The 13,615-nt window shown below is 44.0% G+C and overlaps 1 protein-coding gene across 1 annotated transcript in view; it reads left to right on the top strand.

The window, feature by feature from the left end:
• Nucleotides 1–2,864, top strand: part of COL22A1 (collagen, type XXII, alpha 1) — a gene marked incomplete at its 3' end in the record, with an annotated part of 84,130 nt that extends 81,266 nt beyond the window's left edge. Inside the window, exons 12-13 of the mRNA XM_009996707.1 lie at nucleotides 1,992–2,045; nucleotides 2,829–2,864. Coding sequence (XP_009995009.1) covers nucleotides 1,992–2,045; nucleotides 2,829–2,864 — 90 coding nt within the window. The remainder of the gene's footprint in view (nucleotides 1–1,991; nucleotides 2,046–2,828) is intronic.
• Between the last annotated feature and the right edge of the window lie 10,751 nt (nucleotides 2,865–13,615).

Below are 13,615 nucleotides of genomic sequence, written 5' to 3' on the forward strand. Positions count from 1 at the left end.
ACACAGCAGACATGTTTTGGAAGGAGATACAGGGAATGATGGCACTGGGGAAGAGAGGCAGGAAATGGCTTTGGAATAATTGGCTAACATGTCTGAAGCTGGGTCCTGCTGATAAATTTTAGATGCTAACAACAGCCCAGTCTAATTTATTTTCCTTCTGTACTCACTCTGCATGCTGTGCTGTTTGCAGGCAGCCAGGCTGGCTGGTTGGGGCTCTGGGCTGATGGTCAACAGGCTCCTGCTTTCTTCCAGCACTGCCATCAATCTGTGTTCAGTGTATGAGGCACATTCTAGCAGGATATATTTTTTCCTCCAAGTTAGAAAGAGTTTTAATGTACTTTAAGTGCCTTAAAAGAGATGGTTGCATAAAAACTTGTACAAATTTTGCCACAAGCTCCCTAAATTAACCATGACATTGTTTTTGCATAGATGTTTCTTGCTCTGTGAGGTTTTTTTTGGCAAAAAACCCCAAACATATAGTTTGAAGAAATAAATTTTCATATTTCCTGTGCTTTCAAAAGCCTGTCTTCATCTGAGGAAGAGAAAGCATGATCCTAACAAGTGTTTCAGCATCTGGTGCAGCCTAAGCACATGTTTTGAGGCATAGATCAGGACCAATTGAACAGAGGCACAAAATTAAATCCTACTGTGTTCTTTGTGGGAAGATTTGAGGAGTACAGGGGTATTTGGACTTGAAGCTCCTGTGGCGCTGGAAGGTCCTGCTTCAGGTCTAAGACTTTTTCTACTTGATACCATGTCTACACTGAAGTCCAAAGTGCCTGAACTCCCTACAAGCAAAGACCATGGGAGGTACAAATAGGTGAGGACATTGTATTTGTTAGTGCTGGATGAAGAGCTCAGCACTGCATATATCTGGTGGGTACATTTTGGGTGGCAGGCAGGCAGGAGCTGGGTGCAGGAGTGTGGGCAGAGCCCTCCAGCAGCAGCTCCTGGTGCTAGAGGCATTGGGGGAGCTTCTGGCAATGCTGCAGAGAGCCTTGAAAAAGTGTTAGAAAGGGTATCTCCTCAGCTGGCAGTCCTTCCAGTTTGGTGACTGCAGAGCAGTGTGTGAAAATGATTTGCAGATTTTTTTCTGAACTTGCTGTTTTTGGTAAAACTTTTCATTCCCTACCTGATGAATATTTATGAAATGATTCCTCTTCTTTGATTCTTTATCCCTTTCATGCCTGTCCTTTCTAGGAGACAAGTGAAGAAAAAGTTTTGCTTGGTTTTTGATTGACCATTTTTTGTCTTTTCCTCCCACTGTATTTGCTTCTCTAGTTTTTATTCCTCTGTCCATCATAATTTGTATGTTTTCAACTGTCTTTTTTCTGGATTCTCTTCCCTCTCTTGCATTGTTGTGTTGCACAGTTCTGTGAGGGAAGGGAGGAGTTACCTGATCATGAAAATTCAATATGAATCAAACCAATGGGTTTTGGTATTTTAAAAAAAAAACAGCTCTAAAATCTTGACAATATTTCCAAGTTTATTTTTCCATATTTTAGGTGTGCACCCTCTAGGTCTTATGCAAACCACCTTTCCAAGTGTTTCCTGGCTTCATAGAAAGGAAGGACTTTTGAAGTACCTGGCAAAGGAAGGCTCTCTGCCTTACCAGTGCATTCTGAAGGCTTCTAGTAGTATTTTTGTATGAAAAATAGAACATAAAATCACCTTGAGAACTTGGACATTCAAGTCAGTGTAAATGCAATGAGGTACATGCAGTCCTTATGGCAGGAGCTGAAACCTTGACAGTAGCGACTAGTGGGACCAGAAGTGTCCACAACCTCAGTCAAACCCTTGTTGCTTTTCTTCCCAAAGATTCAAATTCAAAAAAATTCAAAGCAATGGAAAGCTAATCACAAAATACAAACACACTTCACAGATTAACCCAGCAGGGAGGTGTAATAGGAAATCTTGACTGTTATTTCTATGCCTGTCAAGAAAGGAATGAATTAACTCTGTGGTGTTAACAACCTTTATTCTTTTTCAAGGGAGAAAGTGGCAGCCAAGGGCTTCCTGGACTCAGAGGAGAAAAAGGAGAGTCAGTAAGTAAGGAATGTCAGAATGATTTTATGTAAGGAGATGGAAATACAAGTAGTTGTTTTCTCCTTTACGGTGAGAACTTGCTCACAATGTCAATGTGCCCTGTTGAATATGTTCTCTTTGCTGGGCCTTTATCCCCAGGAGAAAGATCATCTTTCTGGCACCCGCTGGCATTTCTTGGAAATGGGGAAATGGATGGGTTCATTCCTGAATCCAGCTTATAATGGGCTTAGTATTGACCTTCTAATTAAAATATGTGACTTGGGAGTACTTGATTTTAACAGAGCACATCCAAGGGGGAAAGTATGAGGCAGCTGAACACAAAGAAGATGCAAATCTCTTTCATCTCTTTTACATTCAGATGACCAAAATACTGCTTTCCTCAGCTGCAATTAATGCAAATGTCGGACTGAGTTTTTAGGCAAGAAAATCTTTAACCCTATGTAAAATTCATTCTAATAAGTGTTGTTGGCATCTTTGATTTTAGAAATGTACTATCAGACTCTACCCTGAATAGAAAATAAGATGTTCTCCTGGCTGCAGTAGGAGAATCTGGGATAGGTTTTCTATTTTAATTTGTCACTGAATTATTATCAAGGGATTATGCCCAAAGAAAATTACTTTCCCTATATCAGCTGTCCTGTAACTCCTGCATATATATGCCTATATATATATGGATATATAGATAAATGACAGATATCTAACAAGGAAAACATGAAATATATATTTATAGTGTTGTTTGACATCCTTACTATCAAATGTAACTTTTCTCCTTTTGTTTCTAGGGCAGAGTCTATGGCAGAGGAGAAAAAGGAGAAAAGGTAGGATCTAATCCTTCACTGGGGTAATTAAATGAGAGTGGCTTGCTGCTGCCTTCTGTAGCTCAAAGGTTTATATTAGAGTGCACAGTATGCAGGATGATGTGATACAGTTGGATCTTTGTGGGGAACTTTTATATTGTGTTATGCCTCCTTCTGCAGATAAAACTCTGTTCAGGGCTTTTCCCCCTTCATGTTACTTGAGTCTCCTTTGTGCTTTGGCCATGAAAAATGCTATTGAATTGAAATAATAATCTTTGCTTTCTGTAAGCAGCAGTGAGTTCATGGAGGATAATGCAGTAAAGCAACTTGCTGGAAGAATGAAAAAAAAAGGGTTGGGGAAAGTAAAGTATAATTTTGAGATTATTGAGTTTTCAACTGGATTAAATTTGGGTCACAAGGTAACTGCCAGACTGTTTCTTTTCATTGGATATTGTCATTAATAACCTGAAGGACAAAAGCCAGAGTATTTTGTTACTGCAACTATTAGGCAGGACTGAGTATTAAGCCTTGGAGGTTAAAATTGAAGATACAGAATAACCACTGAAAGTTACTGGATTATCTGTCCCTAAAACTACTGTCAATGGTGACCAGCATGAGAATGGGAAACAAGTAGCATGACTGGAATAGTTTGCATTTAAAAATATTTTTATTTCTAGGCAATTCTGTCTGCAAACTTCCTTTCCTCCCCCCCCAAAAAAAATGAGGCTGCAGACCTAGAATGCAGAGGAGAGGACCTCCTTTTTTCTGTATCTCCATATCACACCCAGTTGTGGGTGTTTTCCTTGTCACCAAAATGAAATTTCAAGTTGTGGGGAACAGTGGAAAAAGATTGACAGGAGGGTTTAGGATTTAAATGATTTTATCAAGGAAGGAGTAATGGCTCATACTGAAAATGGGATTAAGAATCTGTAGAGCTCCTTTCCAGAGGTTCTGTGGCTACTCTATTGCTCAGGGAATTTAAAATAATATTGGATTGTGGTCTGAAGGGAAGAATGCTGCAGTAAAGAGAACATGGCATTTATGGCCATTGCATCTTCTCGTTTGTTCTTTCTATGATTGTGATATATTGATTGTATATAGTGGTAATGCATCATGTGAAATTACAATCTAAATGAGGGTTGCTCATGGCAGGAAATATCATTGAGCCAGGCTAGAGGCGTGGGGGCCATAAAGCAGACATTTCTGCATCCATCTTCCTGCAGCCCTCCCACTGACAGTCACTGTTTAGCCTTTGAGACTCAGGATTCAGGCTCTGGAAACCAGCTTGTGCTTGGCAGGTGAGCAGAGTCAGGAGTCTGATGGGAAACGTGATGTTTACAATATGAGTTCTGCTGCAGTTGAAGGAAGTTCTGGTTGCCTTATGTTTTGATCTCTGCAGAAAAGTGTTGGAAAACATCACTCCCTCTGTGTTGTCGTCGTGCCTGCAAAGCCAGGTCTGCAAGTCAGGATCGGAGGGGGGAAAATAAAAATACCCCGCAGTGTGTGCAGAACTTCTTGGATTGGGATAGCCAAAGAGCATGGACTGTCCCAAACAAATGTGTAGGCACAGTTGATCTCTGAGTTTCTGGGCAGCTTGTTTTGTTTATTTGGCACTCCTGCCAGCTGAGGCAGCTTGTCCTCATCTGTGGAGGAAGCACGTTTGGGACCTGGTGTGTTTGGGCTCCATGTCTGTCCAATGGCTGAGTGCCACTGCTGTTGCTGATGGAGAGCAAAGCTTGACCAGCTGTACATTGCTGGCTTGACTGGAAAGGGAGCCTGGGGATATAGAATCGTAGAGTATCTCAAGTTGGAAGGGACACTTAAAGATCATAGCGTTCAACTCCCTGCTCTTCACAGGACTACCTAAAGCTAAACCATATGACAAAGAGCATCATCCAGCTTGGTGCTGTGACCACTTCTCTGGGGAGCCTGTTCTAGGCTCTCAGTGAAGAAACTTTTCCCAATGTCCCATCTGAACTTCCCCTGATGCAGCTTTGTTCCATTTCCTCTAGTCCTGTCACTGGTCACCAGAGAGAGGAGATCATCACCTCCTACTCTGCTGCCCCCTTTGAGGAAGTTGTAGACTGCACAGACCACCAATGCAGTGTAGAGTGGGACAATCCCCTCCTTTGACTGGCTTTGCTGAGCTGTGCTTGATGCACCCCAGGACATGGTTGATCTTTTTGGCCCCCAGGACACACTGTTGACTCACACTCAACTTGCCATGAATCCAGATCCCCAGATCTCTTTCCACAGTGCTACTCTTCAGTCTCTCATCCCCCAATTTTTATGTATAACCTGGATTACTCTGACCCAGATGGAGAATCCTGCACTTGCTCTCGTGTTTCATGAAGCTGGTGTTTGCACATCTCTCTAGTCTATCCAGATCTCTCTGTAAGGCCTCTCTACCCCCAGTGGAGTCCATAGCTCCTCCTAGTTTAGTATCAGCAGACTTAATTAATGTCCATTTGATTCTTCTGTCTGAATCGTTTATAAAAACATTAAGGAGCACTGGCCCTGAAATGGAGCTCTGAGGAACCCCACCATGATGTAACCCCATTTACTATAAAAAGCCTGACCCATCAGCCACTTGCTCACCCAGCACTATGGACTTGTCTAGCTGTGTGCTGGACATCTTGTACAGAAAGATACTGTGACAGACAGTGTAAAAAGCTTTGCTAAAATCCCAAACCAACCACATCTCCTGGCTTTTCTTGGTCAGCTAGATGGGTGACGCTGTCATAAAAGAAAACTGAATTGGTTAAGCAGGACTTCCCCCCTTGTGAACCAGTGATGGCTGTGACCAGTGGCTGAGTTGTCTCTCAAGACATTTTCAGTAATTCCCAGAATAACCTTCTCCATAATTTTACCAGGCACCAAAGTGAGACTGAGAGGCCTGTAATTGCCAGACTCCTTCTTCTTACTCTTTTTAAAAATTGGGACTTTTTTCAGCAGCCAGTTGACTAGGAACTCTCCAGACTCCAAGTCCTTTCTGTTGTGCTGTGGCCTGTTTGCCTGCCCATGGTGCTCCTGGTGACTAGTGCTCCCCATGGGGCTTCTTTCATAGGTGTGGGGGCTACCCTGTCATTGCTCCTGACCCTGCCCAGGTCTCCTCAGCTGCTGTGGCAGGAGCTGTGGGCTCCTTGTGGGTCTCATCTCCCCTGATGTTCCCCCAGTTTAGGAAACCCCCCCATGCACTGTCCTGGAGCTCTCTGCTCCTGATCATGCTGGAGCTGCTCACCTTTGTGTCTATAATCTTTCTCAAAGAGAAAAGATCATCTTCAGCCTTCAGGTGTAACAGTGAGACTTCAGTAGCAGAAAGGGGCAGGACTGTGAGGGGGGAACCAGCCATGCAGGCCATGTGCATGTGATGGATGGCTACTGCAGGTCAGGTTGGAGTACCATGTCTTGATACAAGACACAGGTCTTGGTGTCAGAAGAAGCAGCTCGGGGGGGCTAAGCAGGCAGAACCACTGGGAGCCAGGTTGCAAGTGCCTGCAATGCTGGTTGTTCCTAAAAATGAGAGGAGACCCTATGGAATGAAACCCGTTCCAGATGGGAGAACATGACACACCTGGAAGGAAAGGATTCATATCTCCTTTCTCTTTGCCTGCAGTGCTGCAGTAGCTGCATGGGCATGAATTTTTGTTTTTCACTCTTGTCCTGTTTCCTGGATTTTCATGGGTATGGGCAATGCTAAGGAACTGGATCTGTGGTGCTGGACTCCCAACAGCTGCAGCCTGTGCAATGGCTGCTGTGCGTGTGCTGTGGGCTCCTTCATATGGACAAGGCTCACATTCTAAGTGTTGGCAGAATACAGTTGTCTCAGCTTTTGAAAACTCAAACCTGACAATATTTAGATCATCCCCCTGCTTTAGAACTGCTCTCCAGCTGAGCCAGTGCCAAACACCTGCCAGGTCATGCTTTTATGTGTAGGATAACTGGGTGAGGTCTGAGGCATTTGTTAGAGGGCAAATCCTGTGCTTTTCCAGGAGGACAGCAGAGGCACTGGCCTTGTTTCTCTAGGCCTTTACCTCAGCTGTATCACTAAGTTAAAGCCAAAATGATCCTTGTATTAGAATATGTAACATGCCAAGCACATCATTAGTGGTAAACCCAAACATAATAGCAGCAGTGGGTAAAAACCTAATTCGTGTCATCATGAGGTCCTGTATGACTTTGAAAGCCAAGAAATGCACTGTGATGGCTCAAGCAACAGCCAAGCATGTTCTGCCAGGCCTAAATGTCTCAGCCTGGTAGAGGATGCTTTTTCTATACTGAAATATGTGTGTGCAGACCAAGAAATTGTGCATAGATTAAAAAAAAAAAACACAAAACCAAAACATAATGCATATAGAGATGATCATATAAAACTGCTCTCAAGTGGGTTTCCTGGCTAGGTGGGATTCAGCTGCTGCTTCTCTGTGTTTGATCTTAAATTTCCCCTGTTGACTCCACTCTTTCAGCCCTTGGAGTGTTTAATCCCTATGATAGTAGATATAGTCTGTCATATATCTGCTCATAAATGTGTGCCCCTTTACTGTGTGTGTTCCCTTGTTTTGCACACACTTAGGTTATTGAACTCATTATTACCCATGAGCAAATATCCAGTTCTATAACATAATCACCATGAAGGACTGTGTTTTGGCTTATATTCTGTAGGTTATTCAAATGGATATTTGCTACAACAGATGGCCTGGACCTGTAAGGGTTATAACTGAAATCTTCAGACCTCTGTTGATCCAAGGGGAGTAGATGCAGGAGAAAAGTGAGGGCAGAAAGAACATGGGACATTTTTGAGGATGATTCAAGCAAGATAGGGGTTTCAGAGACACTTGATCAAAGTCAGGGAAGTCATGTTTGACAAAGGAGGTTCTGTAGAGTATGAGGTCTACATTCCTGGGGCACAGACATCTCCATTGTGAGCCAGCCTGCCCTTCTGTTGCCTCCATGCAAAGTTTAACTTAAGAGGCTTTCAAAACCTTGTCTTGCAAAGTAAAGAGTATTATACTGTGGTGCTGAGCCACTCTTCTAGCATCCTGAAGGCCACTGGTAGTGAGAAGGCTCTGCAGGTGGGAAGGTGCTTTGGAAAGAAATTACTTTGGAGAGAATATGATGAAAATCTGTCAAACATTGAGTGGTATGGAGTTCTCAGTGGAGAGTTATTTTTCAGTGTTTCTTCTGTTGTAAAAGCTGGGGGGAAGCAAATGAAACTTGCTGATGGCAAATTTAAAATGAACAAAGTGCAGTTGCTTTTCATACAGTAGGTATTGGAGCTCCTCCTTGCAGTCTGCTCTGGAGGTTTATATTTTGCATGTCTAAAAAGTGCATATGAATCAATTAAAGAGAGAAATCTGTAAAGATGCAGTAAGTACAAAGACATTATCTCTATTTCAGAACATCAGCAAGTCTCTGCAAACTGTGATCAGTGATAGCAGGACAGTAGGCTGGACATGTCCCCCATAAGGCCACTGCTGCAGATGGGGTAGGGGCTGTCTAGACCTTTGGCCTGTCTGCTGGTAGCTATTCTCAGACTTTTGTACAACCCCTGACATCCCTAACACTCTCCTTGCCCAGGGAGGGGACAGAAGTTTCCCTAGTCCACTTGGGCCCTGGGCCAACACAGCTGTTGTAGAACAGTAGGAAATGCAAGAGGGATGTCATGAAACAATTGGGTCAAGTGGACACTACTGTGATTTTTCCACAGAAAACCATCCTCTCAGAGGAGAATCATAGAATCATTTTTGTTGAAAATGAATGATAGAATCATAGAACCACCTTTGCACAGGGCCAGGTAGATTATGACTTTGTCCACCAAAGCCATGATGCCAGTGTAGAAGGCCACCATGTTAGTCAGGCAGGATTTGCCCTTGGTGAAGCCGTGTTGGCTGTCACCAGTCACCCCTTTGTTCTCCACATGAGAACATGAATGAGGCAAAGCCTTCAGGAGGTTCTGCTCCATGATCTTGCCAGGCACAGAGATGAGACTGGCTGGTCTTTAGTCTCCTGGGTCTTTCTTTTTTCCCTTCTTGAAAATGGGAGGTTTTTTTCCCCTTTTCTAATTAGTGGGAATTTCTCTGGACTGCCAAGCCTTTTCAAATATGAGGGACAAAGGCTTTGCAACTTCATCAGCCAGTTCCTTCAGGAGCTGTGGGTGAATCCTGTCAGGTCCCATGGACTTGTGCACCTTTCAGGTCCTTCAGATGGTCATGAATCTGCTCTTCTCCAACAGTGGGGAGATCTTCCTTTACACAGCCCATGAACTGACCTTTTCTAACTTGGATGGTGTGATCAGAGCCTTTACTGGGGAAGACTGAGGCAAAATAGTCATTGACTACCTCAGTCTTTATGTCCAGGTCTCTAGATTCCTTCTGAACTGGGCCCACATTGTTCCACTTCTCCCTCCTATTGCTGATTTACCTGTAGAAACTTTTCCTGTTGTTCCTAACATCCCTGGCTGGGTTCAGTTCTCTCTGTGCTTTGGCCTTCCTTACCCAGTCCCTTGCTTCTCTGACACTCCAGATGTCTAGCCCTGCTTCCACTCTCTGTGTGCCTTGTTTTTACATTTAACTGTGTCCAGAAGTTCTTTATTCATCCATTCAGTCCTCCTGGCTCTCCTGCCTGCCTTCCTCTTCTTTGGGACACTTAGCTCCTAGGCATGGAGGAAGTGATCCTTGAATATGGACCAGCTTTCCTGGGATACCCCCCCTCCAGGGCTTTGTCCCACAGCACCCTACCAAGCAGAACCTTGAAGACACCATAATCTGCTCTCTTGAAGTCAAGAGTAGTGAGCTTGTCTTGCTCCTTCCTCACTGCCCTCAGGATCCCAAAATACCTCCAGGCATGGTGACTCAACCAGTGCCCTGGGCAGCCTGTTCCAGAGCTTGACAATTCTTTTAGTTTTTTGTTGGTTTTTTGTTTGTTTGGTTGGTTGGTTTTTTTCCTAATATCCAATCTAAACCTCCCCTCCAGAAACTTGAGGCCATTTCCTCTTTTTCTATGACTTGTTACTTGGGAGACCAGACCAGCCTCACCCTACTATAACCTCCTTCCAGGCAGTTGTAGAGAGCCACTTTTTCCTCAGGCTAAACAACCCCAGTTCCCTCAGCTGCTCCTCATAAGACTTGTTCCCAAACACTTCACCAGCTTTGTTGCTCTTTGGAAACTCTCCAGTTATGGGAAGCTCTAACCAGGAGCACCCACCTTCTGCAGAGGTTGTGGATGAAGGTTTTGTTAGGGTTTACACTGGGACTTCCCTTACTAACGTGTTTCCAAGAGCTTTTCCTTTGTGCTTTGTCTGTTTCCCCTCATGCTAATAATCACATATGCAGCAATGAATATGAGAAACAACTTTAGTAGATTATGTCTATATTCTCCTAAGTCTGTTTGGTGTGGGTTTTTTTTTTCATGGTAATGACTTACTCTGATAAAAAATGCAGAAGGATTATTACAGGATTTCTAATGAGAATAAAACTTCTGAAGTAGCTTGGCTTATTAGAGATGCAGTGGCTGCAAGAACAAGCACAGAAAAGCAAAGCAGGCAGATAGTTAAGGCTCTGGGCAAGGCTGCAGGAGACTCAGACTGAAAACTTGGCTCCAACAGATTTGCTGACCTTGGGCAGAGCAGCTCATCTTTGTTCCTGTAAAATGAAGCTGGAGAACCTCTTTTCCTCCAGGCTTTGTATATCTTTCCTGCTAGATCTTTCAAACAAAAGGCTTTGCTTCCCCTTCTCTTACTTGTCTTCCAAATTGGAGTTTCTGCTTTTTTAGAGCTTCTGGAAGAGCTGTGGAAGTCTCCCCTGTGGATACAGTCTATTCACAGAACCCAGTTCTCTCGGTCTGTGCCCCAAGGCAGCTGTGAATGTAAGAAAGGTCTGATCTGAAAGCCATGTCACTGTTTTTATCCCAGTGCTGTGCTGTCAGCAGGACTCACCAAAGCAGCAGGAGGGCAGTGCCTCAGGGTTGGGCTGGTTGGCACCCAGGAACTTGGAGCACAAGGCAGCCAACCTAGTTCTGCCTGCAAAAGGTGCTACAGACACTGCTGGAGTCTGATGCTGCCTCCTGGTTGGATGGCAAAGGAGAGCTTTTACTTGGGTATTTGGATCTGAGGGCTGGAGCACCATAACAGGCTGAGAGAGTTGGGGCTGTTCAGCCTGGAAAAGAGAAGACTCCAGGGAGACCTTAGAGCACCTTCCAGTGCCTGAAGGGGCTACAGGAAAGCTGGGGAGGGGCTTTTTACAAGTGCACAGAGTGATAGCATGAGGGAACAATTTCAAACTGAAATAGAGTAGATTTAGATGAGATATTAGAGACAAATTCTCCACTATGAGAGTGATGAGACACTGGCACAGGTTGCCCAGAGAAGCTGTGGCTGCCCCATCCCTGGAAGTGCTCAAGACCAGGTTGGATGGGGCTCTGAGCAACCTGGTCTAGTGGGAGGTGTCCCTGCTCATTGCAGGGAGGTTGGAACTAGATGATCTCTAAGGTCCCTTCCAACCCCAAACATTGTACGATTTTATGATTTTGGGATCAAAAGTGCTGTGTGTGGTTTGGCTGCAGGTAAGGCTCAGGCTGGAGGTGGTATTTTAGACACACAAAGCTGTAATTATGTTTGAAGGCCAGGTCCCTGAATGTCAGGGTGCAGCAAGGGAGCTGGGAGGGCAGGGACCTCACCAGCCAGGGCTTATCCCTAGCACCCCAGCAAAGGAGCATCCAGATCACTTATGGTAGCCAGGTTCAAACAAGAGTGCAGGTCACCAGGCTGATCCACAGTTAGGAAGCAAGTCTAAGTCCAAGTTAAGAAGGTTGTTTTGGAAGTCAGGGTTGGGATTAGCAGGGTACATGTCCAGGCTGCTGCAGTTTAGTACAAGCAAGGACCAAAGGTGAGAGCCTTTGCTTACTAAAAGCTTCAGTCCAAAGGAAGGGGAACAACCACTTGAATATCACCTAGAAGCAGCTCATGCTCTCTGAGCACTTGCACCCTGTGGAGCCTGAGCTTGCCCCAACTAAGAATTAGTCCTTATTCCAACAACCTCCAAATAAAATTAATAATCACTCCAGGAGATTATATGTGTCCTTCACTGCTGAAAACCTGGAGCCCTGTGCAGGGAGAGTGCTCTAACTAGGTTACAGGCCTTGTTTGGGCTGTGATGTTCAGACATTGTCACCAAGTCCCAAAACTCTTAAATGCCACCCAGTTTACCCAGGGCAGGAGTGCTGAAGGGTGGCTTGGAGGGGTTAAGGAAACAGCAAGAGTCTTTGTGCATCAGCAGCCAGGTTGGTGGGCAGGGCTTTTTCAGCCAACACATCTTGTCAGTAACAAGATGGGAAAACATCTCCAAGTTTAGAGATACTATTGAATTTGAAATTTGAAGACAAAACAAACACCCAGCCACCCAGTCACTGGAGACTGTGGCTGTGGAAATGTTGCTTCCTCAGGGTTTGATTCTTAGCACTCAGATCTTCATAATTTATTGCAGAATAAAAAATGATGTGAGCATAGCTCAAAATCGACCTGGTAATGAAAAGTGAAAGTGCAATATCAACAGGGTTTTTTTTCTTATTTTTTTTTTTGTGCTGGGAATCATCTCTCTCAGGAACCATTTTTAGTTACTGACTTCATCTGGTTAAGATCACTCAGCATTTAACTTCTCAGTTCAGCACTTCAACATCTGTATAACAATACCTGATCTATTTCATAAGGCTGGTATGCAGCTCACTGGAGTAATTAATATCTGTAATTTATTTTCTGAATCTTCTGATTAAAAGATGAACTGGATAAATATTAGTATCTGCCTTAGTGCTCTGAGTATGTTCCGAATCCTCTTGTGTCTGCAGGCAAGTTTAGTCTGCTCCTCAAGTATTTCTGAGTCCTCTTAACTGTAGTTGAAGTACATTCTGCACAGCCAAGTAACCATGGTTTGATGGAGTACTTTTTTTTTTTTTTTTAAACAATAATTAGAGGGTTTTTGATAAATTCTGTGGTTTTCTATGACCCAGAATAACAGCTGCAGATTGTAATAAACAACTCGAAGCCAGATCACATACTAATTGTGCATCGTGACAGCTTAATTCTCAGCAGTCCAGGAACACTAGAAACTTGGGTATTTTTCCTTACATAAACTTAGAATATATTTCTTTTCAGCATTGGCCTCTGGCTGGCATGTACATTGCTGGTATATAATGACATCTACTGGCAGCCAGAAGTTTGCAAAGTCTTCAGCACTTGTTTCTACAGAGGATTTCGCTGCCAAGATCCAGTGGCAGTGTAGAAAGGAAGCATGTGAGAAAGATGTCCTGACTTTCTGCATTGACAGAAGAGCTGGGAAGGAAGAGGAGGAAAGAGATTGCCTTGATTCTGTCATCAAAGCTGTTGTTTGGATGCAGGATGCTCCTGAGAGCAATATCACAGTGGATAGATATGGATTAGCTGTCTGTTAGGTGGAAAATAGAAAAGCTTTCCCAGCAGTCTTGGAGTATGCACCTTAAGTGGATCTCATAGCCTCATGAATCACAGGGAGCTGAAGCATTACATAAAGCAAGTTGCTGTCACCAGCCTATCAAAGACATCTGAATTGTTCCCTGACTCTCTCCTTGCTACACATTATCACATCTGGCTAATTAAGCAGCCGCATTTTCCCCTTTACACTGATCAAAGGTGTTGCCTGGCTAGTTTTCTCATTCCTGGCTGGGAAGGTGCAGGTGCCTTGTTCTTGGGCTCACTGAAGGTGCCAGTGGACCCATGGCAGCACAGTGTTTCATGGTGCTCTTTC

Source organism: Chaetura pelagica, unplaced genomic scaffold (assembly GCF_000747805.2).
Source record: "Chaetura pelagica isolate M959 unplaced genomic scaffold, ChaPel_1.0 scaffold260, whole genome shotgun sequence".
Classification (NCBI taxonomy): domain Eukaryota; kingdom Metazoa; phylum Chordata; class Aves; order Apodiformes; family Apodidae; genus Chaetura; species Chaetura pelagica.